The sequence below is a fragment of the Puma concolor genome, chromosome A1 (assembly GCF_028749965.1).
Source record: "Puma concolor isolate L17-30 chromosome A1, mPumCon1.1.hap2, whole genome shotgun sequence".
NCBI lineage: Eukaryota > Metazoa > Chordata > Mammalia > Carnivora > Felidae > Puma > Puma concolor.
The window spans coordinates 131,871,999-131,882,863 of NC_141667.1; the positions used below are offsets into that span (position 1 = coordinate 131,871,999).

General features: G+C 49.2%; 1 protein-coding gene across 1 annotated transcript; it reads right to left on the bottom strand.

Annotated features, from left to right (window-relative positions):
* Nucleotides 1–8,673: 8,673 nt before the first annotated feature.
* Nucleotides 8,674–10,678, bottom strand: LOC147584480 (uncharacterized). Its single transcript, XM_086719463.1, has 4 exons — nucleotides 10,475–10,678; nucleotides 10,364–10,396; nucleotides 9,815–9,952; nucleotides 8,674–9,099 (listed from the first exon to the last, which is right to left on the bottom strand). The coding sequence occupies exons 1-4, from the start codon at nucleotides 10,625–10,627 to the stop codon at nucleotides 8,971–8,973; spliced, it is 453 nt and encodes a 150-aa protein (XP_086575589.1). The 5' UTR covers nucleotides 10,628–10,678; the 3' UTR covers nucleotides 8,674–8,970.
* Nucleotides 10,679–10,865: the final 187 nt, after the last annotated feature.

Below are 10,865 nucleotides of genomic sequence, written 5' to 3' on the forward strand. Positions count from 1 at the left end.
CATAGATAGGGAGACTGAGGCTGACTTGGAACATATACAGCTCTATAGAGTCCAAGAACCCCCTAGGAAGGGGCGAGATGTTTCTCCCTTGAAGGGATCTTTTTGCTGAAACCATGACCAGGCTCCTGCCTCAGGTTGGGCCCATGAGACAGAGACTCTGAGACAGAGATTAGCATGCAGGATTGCTCGTGGAAGGGAAGGGAAACAGGAATAAGCACAGGGAGAAGCTGGATTCAATGCAGTCATAACAAAAGTCTCAGCTAACCCAAAGGAGGGTTCTAGAGCTGGGATGGTCCTTCAAAGTTTTCCTAAGTTGGGGCGAGGAGGAAATCAAGATTTTATTCATTCATGCTCATCAGTAATTGGATATAGGTTGTTGGTTATTGACTTTAGGCATGGCAACTTTGTTCAGCAAAGGAAATCCCCAAAGAGACACACAGTATTCTATCTGTATTCTATCAGGGCTGGTGTCTGCTGGTAGGCTAGACATAGGACAGTGGCAGTAACTAGATCACATGTGGTAAGAACTCCTGGTATTGGATTCATGCAGAGTCTGCCCCTATGGCTATTCCATTCATGTACCCATTGGGCCAGCACTAGGGCAGAATGACAGAAACTGGACAGTATCAACCAGATGAGTCAGTACGTCTACCAGATTACTGTACCTCTTTCACTGTGGAATGATTTCTGGTGACCATTACCATGCAATATGAAACTTCTCATACTTTGTACCACAAACATTTGTCCATCACATTCCTTTATCCTCAACTTCCTTGTCTCAGGTCTTCTGGTCTTCCTCCTTCCAGGTCCCTGTCCAATCAGCAAAGCCAAAAGGAAACTCCAAAAGCCTCTAGGGCCAAGCTCAGGACAGAACTACCACCACTGCAACAGCTGTGTCTTTGTCTGTCACTGCCTGCAACTCTGTCAATCTGTCACTGCCACTATCCCCAACTGGTCTTTCCGTCTTTCCCATCCAAGCTCTGGCTGAATCTGTCATTGCCAGGGACTCTCAGTATCTGTCTATCTGTTACTGTCAGGAGCCCTGAGCTATGTCTGTCATTTTTTCTGTCACTGTTATGGACCTGTTCTGTGTTTATGTGACTCCTGGGCCTTTGGATTGCCTGACTCTAAGGAAAGATGCTCCTTCTTACCATGGGGGCTTACAGTAACTAGGGGACCTAGGCCTGCAGTCATACCTGGTGTTTTTATTTGGTCATAGAGCCCAAGTCTCCATCTCTTTTCCTGAGTTTCATAGGCAGGGGAGTCTTTGGTATGACAATGGCCTGAGACATTGCCTGCAGCTCTTGCAGCTTTCCCTGATTTCTACCTGGGTTCCAACACTGGATGGTGTGCATTTCCAGGGGATTAACTGGTGAGAGATGGGGTATTAGGGTCTAACTGAGTCATAGTCCTTCTCTGAATCTGGGCTGGGGACAGCCTTGTTACCAGCCCTGGGGAGGGCTAGAGCTTCTGTTTCAGTTAAGGACCTGGGAGGGGCCCACAACAGCTGGCCCAGAGAGATCCCAGTGGGATAAGAGGCCTGAGGACTGTGGGGGTCAGTCAAGGAGAGCTTCCTGGGATATAGGAGGAGAGTGGAGACTATGAGTTACCATGTAGTTTCTGACTGGAAACTATGGCTCTAGCAGCAGCTGCTGATTCTTTGGCTTCCCCTCCCAGTACATGAAATGACCCCACCCTTATCCAGACCTGCTGGCAGAAGAAGCCTGGGTAGGAGCCAGGGCTTCCACCAGGAAAGCTTGGGGCTGCCCCAGGCTCTGGGCAGGAGGAAATGTGACACAATGCCAGAGAGCTGGGCTTCCCTCCGTTCTATTTCCTTTAAGATAGTACCCAAATCCATTAAGTGGGAAAGGGAGCAGGCAGTTGTGCTGGTATTGGGTTCCCAGGTCCCCCGGCTCCTATCCTCTTGGCTCACCTCTCAGATGCTGTTGTTGATAAAGGTAATGATAACAGCATCCCTTGCTATACAAGAGTACCTTATAGCCTAGTGCTGATCTGCTCCCACAGAGCATTTCCTAAACTTTGAAAATTCATAATGCCTTTTCATCTTGATTTCCATAAAATCTATGTGCATTTCTTTTACTTGTAGGTGAGAAAAGACTCATTTTCATCAGACCCTGAAATGTAGCCACTGCTGGCACCCATATAGTGAAGCGTCCTCCTCAGACCTGAGGGATAGAGAAGTAGTTCAGAGAAGAGACCCCACATTCCCTGAGGAGCAGATGGTAGTGTCCCCTAAGACCCAGTAGGTGGGCAGGCAAGCCTCAGAGTGAGTATTGAGGAAGAGTATGCCCCAATAGAGGAAGTGTCCATTCCTACTGGACACTGGTTGAGTCTCCTGAGGGGATGGATGTCAGACACTTAACAGATGTCAAGCACTTGGCTGGGATACATTCCAGGCATAGAGGCGAGGGTATGGTAGGAGAACTGTGACTGGTTTCTGTTCCTGGGACCTAGGATTGCCATGAGGGGACAGGGCTATGAGCAGAAGCTGAAGGTATGTTTAAGGATCATGAGGGCCAGAGTGTCATGGCTGGGTCTTAGGCCAGATCATACAGCTTGATATTCACCCTGAGCCAACAGGCAGACCATATGGGACACAGCCAGACTAATTCCCTAAAATGTAAACATCTCAAGGGTTGGGTTCCCTGCAGAGCCTGGCACAATTCCTGATACTTCATAGGCACTCAATAAATATTTGTTGAATAGATTCATGAGTATATAAATCCATCTAGCTGCCATGGAGAGAGAAGCAGGAGAGGTCTGTGTAGAGACTAATGCCTCTGGGCCATCTGAGGTGGTAGTCTGTGTGGGACAGGTGGGCTAGGCTGAGGCAGGGCTACAGGCTGGTGAAGTAGGTAGATTTCTTTAAGGGACCAGGAAAGTGAAAGTACCAGGATATGATGGGGGGTTGACTAGGGGATGGTGACCCTGAGAGGAGCCCAGGACACTACCAGGGGCTAAGCCCCTCAGCCTTGTCTCTCCCCTAGGATGATAGCACCTCATAGTTTCCTTGGGGCCTCCTAGAGCCTATGGGGCAAGAGACTTATGGACAAGGGCTGCACTGCAGAATGCACTGGCAAGACACCATCCACATGCATGTCAGACTGGGCCCTTTTTGAGCTAACTGCTCCCAAAATGAGATGCTAGAAGTTGACGGAGCCCCTACACAGCCGTAGTAGCATGGGGAAGTGGAAAGTGTAAACTTGCTAATTTCTGCTGTTATCAATGTGCCTACTTCCCTGCAGTCTACCCAAGCCAAGCTCCCCAAGGGCAGGTCCAACGGCCCTGTGAGCACCATCTGAGGCTTAATCAGATTTGGGTTTTGTTTCCCAACAATTGGCTTGTCAGAATGTTGACAACTGGGCAAGAATGAACAATGTAGAGAAGAATTTCCAGTAATGATGAGGACTTTGGGAAGCAGTTTCAGATTATGTGAAAGGAGAGGAAAGATCCAGAGTCTGATGGACACACAGTCTACAAGAGGTAGGAAAACCAATATTGCTTAAAAAAGACTTTTCCATGGAAAAATATTTGACAGTAACTACTAAAACTAAAATATGTATACCCGATGACCCAGTAATTCCACACCATTCCCAGCATTTCCAGCAGAAATGCATACATAATACTCACCAAGAAAGGAATACAGGAATATTTGTAGCAACCTTATTAATGTTAGCCAAAAAACGGAAACAGCCAAAATATCCATCAGCAGTGAAATGGGGAAATACGTGGTGGGACATGATGGACTACCACACAGAAACAAAATAGACTACAGCTCCATCAAAAAACAGAAAGGATTGCACAGATACAATATTGAACAAGAAATGTCAAACATAAAAGAGAGCACAGTCTATGATTCCATTTAAATGAAGTTTAAGAAGGGAAAGATGAATTTATGGTGATAGAGTCTGGACACTTAGGACAGCAGATAGTAACTAAGAGGGAGAAAGCAGAGGCAGCCTTTAGGAGTGCTAGAAATGCTCTGTATCTTAGAGCTCTCGGGTGCTGGTTGTATTGGTATAGACATATGCAAAAAGTCACTGAAATGTACACTTAAGGATTCATGTGCTTAATGTACAACTCAGTTAAAACTCAAAATAATTTTTTTTAAGAAGCTTTTATCTGCCTCCAGAAGAACTGCAGGATCTTGAAGAAATGCGGATCTTCCCCTTGGGTGAGGGCCAGGAAGTATGTTTGAGGGCAGAACCTGGGGAGTTTGTGCTGATCTTCCCTTGAAGTTGAGAAAAAGAAAAGGGAGAAAGGTTTTCAATTAATCATCTCTCAGGTTGAAAGAGCAGGTCTGGGCCAGAGATAACATCAGTGGCAGCAACATGAAACTATTTCACTGCTGTTATCTCAAACCACAGTGAAAAATAACTTGTGAAGCTGCATCTTTCCTGGCAGCCATAGCTCAGGGTCTCCTCACAGGAGGGAAATTGGTCAGCCATTTCTGAGGGCAACAGCCCTTCTGAGGGTCCAGAAAAGGGGCTTCTGCGAACCAGGCCTGAGGATTCAGTTCAGCTTACCTCCTGTGTGGTCCTGAAGAAGTCCCAGGCCTGTCTGGGCCTTGGGGGCAGGGTGCTTCCAGCACTAACAGAAGGTGAGATGGCTCCTCCCCATCCCCAGCTCCCTTCTTGGAGCTGGCCCTGCTCTGACCTGCCCTATAGACCTGGATGCCATGAGCATTCTGGCCTCCCCTCTCCTCAGAGAAACTGGGCCAGCATCAGGGCACTCTCAGCAGAAACAGGTTTTCCTGGCCTTGCCCTAAGCATCAGGGCAGTAGGCCTTCCTATGTCATAGCAGGTTGGTCTGGGGCTGGTGCCTCTCTGTCCCTGCCACAACCCTACTTTACAGTTTTAAGGAGATTGAGGCCTAGGAGAGACGCAAATGCCAGATTTCTTTTTTGCGAAGCCCCTGTAATAGTGTGGGAGGGTCCATGACAGGAGCTGCTGGATTCAGCCATGTGCCTTCAACACAAATAGCAACTTACTCAGAAGGCCAGGTTGGCACAATATGTGCCTGGTGCATGTACCCCCTGCCCTCCACTCTCATTCATATAAACCCTGAATTCCTAAGCATGCACATGTGCAGGCAACCAAGATACAAGAGGCATAAGGGCTCAGGTCCTAGTTTCCAGGGCCAGTTCTGCCTACTTGGGTCTGTGTGATGCAGGCCAGATGTGTAGCCCCACCCTTCACTCCATGCACGGGATAGTTGTGAGGTTAATTGAGGATGCCTGAGTAGTACCTTTCAACCTCCAGGCCTGTAGTGAGAGCTATCCTGCCTGCCAAGGAAGAGTAGCCAGGCCTCTTTTGCTGTACATGCTATCTCAGAAAGAGCAGAAAGCCCTCTGGACTTTGAGGGGAGAAGACCCCCCTTTTTAAGCTAATCACCTGCGTCTTGGTTGAACCACCGACTGGGGAATCATTTGATGCAAGCTGCCACCAAGAACTCCATTTACCTGGAGACACTGAAGGTGCAAATTTTCTGTAAACAAGGGAACCACATGATGCCCACTGATCTTGGCATTCAGTGTCTCTCCTCAGATCCAGCCACAGCCACGTTTACAGTCATCACAGGGTAGAAAACCAAGGAGAAAATATACCTGCCATCCCACCACCCAGGTCATCATCCCAATTCCTTTCTAGCCCTTGGCCTACTTGGCATTATCCCAGCATCGATGCCATTCTGGACCTTTCACAGGTGCCTTGTCATGTTGCCATGTTAACTTCATGTCCCTTACTTTATTTCATGGACTGAACAATTGGCTTTTTCTGTGGATAAAGCTTCCCTCCTTCTGTGTGCTCTCCCAAAATGTGAATGCTGAGTCAAAGAATGTAGCCACGCTGTGGCCTGTGATAGAGACCATCATGTGGCTGCCAACAGGGCTGTTCAGTTCTTGAGACCTCACATGTATGAGAAGGCTGCACAGCCACTTTAGCACATGTCTTAGATTCCTGGTTCTAATCTCAGTACTACTGACTTCTGAGGGAGAAGGGGGGCTCTAAGAGGCAGAGGGTGATAAAGAGTTGAGGTGGTCCCTAGGGAGGCCCCTGTGAAATGAAGGGAAAGGGACTGTTCAATTGTCCTGGTAAGCCTTGATGTTTGGATGAGCCTGTGTTCTCAGGCTACCCAGCCCTACCTTTCCTCCTGGTCTAGAGGTGGGCCTAGCAAAGCCAAGAGTGTTTCTTCAGGGTCAGAATAGGCCTGACCCATATCTTCCCACGGTTATCTTCCTTGGAGGGATATAATATGAACCTTTTGCCTGGTATCCTAGGGAAAGAGAGTGCATAGGGCCATCCCAGCCATTTGGGGGTCAGACCAAACCTCTTGTGCCCAGGTGTCCAGCCCAGAGCTCCGGCCTTCCAGTGTACCAGCTTCTCCATAGATTCTGAGGCAGTAGAGCCAGTAGGCTCCCAGAGAGCTGTGGGCTCAGGCCTGCCTGGGTCTCCAGAGCAGTACCCACATGGCCCTCCCACCTGGTTCCAACAGGAACCATTACCACTGTCTAGATATGAGCCTAACTGGAGGGGAAACTAAGGCACATAGAAAACCCAAGTGGCTCGGAGCACCTGGATGGCTCAGTCAGTTAAGCGTTCTACTTTGACTCAGGTCACGATCTCACGGTTCATGGGTTCAGGCCCTGCATCAGGCTCTGTGCTGACAGCTAGGAGCCCAGAACCTGGAGCCTGCTTCAGATTCAGTGTCTCCCTGTCTCTCTGCCCCTCCTCTCCTTGTACTCTGTCTCTCTCTCAAAAATAAATAAACATGAAAAAAAAAAAAAAAAGAAAAAAAAAAAGAAAACCCAAGTGGCCCTCACTGCAGGATCTCTTCATGGATGGCGTTTGGTGACCAAAGTTTAAGGGTGGCAGGGGAATGGGGACAATTATTTCTTGTTGAATAGCTGCCCTCCTACCTGTGTCCTTACCAACTTTCCTGTTTCCCAGAGGAGGCACCAGAGCCTCTTGATCAACCTTAGTTTCCCTAGAGCTGAGCCACATTCTCTGAGGCCCCAAGCTTGACAAAGACCCTGAACTTTGGCTATGGTCTGGCCTTTGGGGCCAGAGCCCACCCTGCCTGTATGGACTGTGGCTGAGAAACTGAGGTGCATGTTCAACGTCACACAGCGAGTTAGTGACAGGCCAGGCCTGTGTACACCCTAATGTCCTGAACACAGCAAGGGGATGACGAAGGTATACACGCTAACCCCCAGACCTCCACTATTAGATGCCTTAGACTAAGAGGAGGCTGAAGCAGTGAAGTGGTAGGTCTTGTCATCAGTGTGTCTCCACAACCCCGCCCTGCCATGCATCCTGCAGGCTCTGGTGCTCAGTACAGAGGAGTAACCTTAGGAACCCTGAGCACCCATGTAATGTGGCAGGCAAGGAGAGATGATGAATTAGATGTAGAGCTCACAGTCTGTGGGGAGTGCACCATGGGCTTCCTCTGGGCTTTATCTTAATTATCTTTGGCCCCTGGGCCTATCAGCCTTGATACCCAGAACTGAGTCACAGGGCTATCCTCCATGTTCTGAGATAATTTGGCAACTTTGCTCAGTCACACTTGCTGATCTGGCCTGATGTGGCCTATCAAGGTGGAGATGAGCAGGGAGTGGTCTGTGAAGCCTGGAGCAAGGGATAGGGGTAGGCAGAGCTGTGGAAGGTCTGTGCTCTGGCTGCAGGCACAATCCAAAGCTTCACAGCTAGGCAAGCCCTATCAGAAGGTAGATGTTGCACACTCCCTAAAGGTCTGGCTTGGGCCACATTGTGGTTGCAGCTTGATACCTAATGGTATTCCAGAGCACTACATCTTTATCTTTCCTGGTTTGGTGAAGGAGCTCATGGTCTGGAAGGTTTGGATTGTAGGAGGCTGTCACCTCCAGTAAACTCTTCAAATCAGGGTTAGGGTTAGAATTGAAGATAAGGGGATCAGAGCTCAGTACCTCAGTCTGGCATCACTTCAGGACCAGAGTAACTTGTGAATTCACTACAGGCATGACCCCATATGCTGGGGGATTGGGGGTAAAAGCAGTTTGGGGAGTGGGCTGTTATACCAAGGGGACACTGAAGGGTGTTGTGAGGGACTTTACTTTGAAGTCAGATAGCTCTTTGATGGTCTCAAAGAAGCTAGGGGTTGGAGATATCCCTACTCCCTGTGGACCACCCACCTGGTCCAGGTTCCCTACTGTGCCCAGTCCTCTGTGAGTAGGCTCAAAGCCCTATGCCCCTGAGTCATTTACCAGGTCTGACCCTTCTCTGGTTATACCAGTCCTCAGCAAGAAAGCAGGCAAGGGGAGATGATGAATTAGATTTAGACACCCCCCCATCCCCGCCCAGGAGCAGTAGTAGACACCACAGAGGGAAAGGCCTTGAGCCTTGAGTCTTGGCCCTCAGATCCAGGAGTGCTTGGGTGCTGAGTGAGGCTGGGGATGGAGGGATCTTTGAAAGGACCTGATTCGAGTTCTGAAGAGCACAGGGAGAAGAGGGCTAGTAATAAGACGCACAGACATTGATGTGCATCATTGTGTCCTACTCTGTGTCCACCGGAGGGATAGCAGAAGAGCAGATGAGATGGGGCTCCCACTCACCCTCCTGGGCCCCCCTCCTGAGAGACTCCTGACTGTCCAGGTCAGGAGTCCTGGCTATGGAACCATCAACCCCAGCCCTCTGCCCCTTCCAGTTTACCAAGGGCCCAGGGAGACTAAACTCTATCACAACTCTCACTCACCAGCATTTATATACCCCAACTTTATTGAAATAGTAGGTGCTGTTGCATCATTTACAGAAATAATTTCCTCAGGCACACCCCCATCCTTATTACCCACCCACATTCTCATCAGCCAGCCCAGGGCCAGCAAACTCCCACCCACCCTGGCTATAAATTGTTCCTGAGGCTCCTCCAGTTCCATTTCTTGCATCTCTAACCAGGCTTCACTGAAAAGATGGATTCTCACAGGCTGCTCTTGACCCTTTTACAGGATTTCCATCCTTCTATGGATATGACAACACTCTGTAAGGCTTCCTTGAACTGTGAGAAATTACTTTTCTCAGTAGTACAGTTCTTGGGTGATTCTGTTGGCTAAATAAGAAATACATATTTAAGTCATCTTTTTAGCAGAAAAAAATAAAAACAAACTCTGTTCTAGCCACAAGGGTCCTGTAAACCCTCCATCCCTGGGAGATACCTTGGGCAGGCCCTTAAAGGGGGCACTCGAGGCTGTCTGGAGCACAGGGTCTGAGGACCATATAGCCTTGGGGAGAGAGCAGCAAAGTGTGGGCAGGTCCCATGGTTGCCCAGGACAAGTAGGGTCAGAGCACAAAGGGGATGTGTAAACAGGGGGCCGAACATAGAGGAATACCTTGGTCATTTCCCAAGAACATGCCCCCCCTAAACCACTGCCCATCCCCACATAGTAGGCTCCCAGTGGGACTCATCGGCCCTGAAGGAATCCCAGGAGCAGGGCAAACCAGAGCTCCCTGGGACTGGCCACCGAACCAAGGTTGGCTGAGCAGCCCTTCCTAACCAGCCCTACTCTGACCTGTCTCAGACCTGCTCCACACTGACCCCTGAGCATAGGGACTTGGCAGAGGGCATAACAGAAACTTCTGAAACAACCCCTAAATCCCCACTCTCCTAAGCCCTAGCCCCTGTCAGTGAGTGCACTTCCTTTGGATCAGAAAATTGTACCTGAGGCCTCACATGTGACAAGTGGGGGCCGTAAGAAGTCCTTTGTCCCATTGGGCCCCCTGACTGTGGTGGCATGAGGTTCCCCTAAGAGCAAATAGCAACTTACTTCCAGCTTTGGGCAGATTCTGGTGAGTTCTTTCATGTCCTTATAAACCTTTCTTATATGATGGTCATGCTCGTTGTATTTCGTAAGTTCCTTCAGGGTAGAGATGAAGACCTTTGTAAACTCCCCATAGCAGGGCTCCTGAAACAGGGTTGGGGGCACTGTGATGATGGTGGTGTACATCAGACCACAAGTTGACCACCATTCCCATCCATGCCTGGTCACCCTGGCTAGGAGCCCTGAACTCAGAATCAGGCCCTACCCTGATTGTCCCACAGGACACTGGTGGGTGCTGTAAGCTGTGCAGTGAGTGTCTGGTCTGTCCCCAGGCCCAGGACTGATCTAGGGTGGTGATCAGGGAGCCTGGAAAAGCCTAAAAACTGGCCACTCGCTCATCTGTTGGCTGAGCTGTCAGCTCCAAACTCAAACTCCGCTTTCTTCCCAGATTTCTCACTCTGACATCTTTTGTTCTTATCTCTGCCCTGGGTGCTGACTGGGGTGATGATCCCTTTCAGATGTGGTCAGAAGGTCCATGGGGAGACAGCACCTTACCTCACTGGTGTTCTGGGGCCTTTTGAAGGAACCCTGGAAGCAGGAGAAGCTGGTCAGAAACACAAAGGGCCACTAAGAGCAAAGTAATGTTTGATGAAGACCCAGACTTACGTTGTAGACAATGTTGTCAGCCGAAAGTTCTTTCTGAATTTCAGCACAGACTGCGGTGTGATTGTCGTGAGCAGATGCGCTGGCTGTCTTCATCGAGGCAGAATGGTTTTCTGATCCCCAGAGTGCACAAGCCAGGAACACATACAGGTACATGGTATGACCTGATGATAGCTCCAAGCCAATCTGAGCCCTGGGCTTGGCTCCACATTTATGTGGAGAGGGGTACCTATATATGTGAGTCTAAGGAAATGCTAAATCTCTTATCAGTCATCACTGGCTTACGTGGAAGACAGAGAGTACCTTATCAGTGGGCAAGATATGCTTTTCATGCATTTTCTATGACCACAGCACACTTCATGGATTCTTGTTATTGCTGAGAATCAGGCTTGGT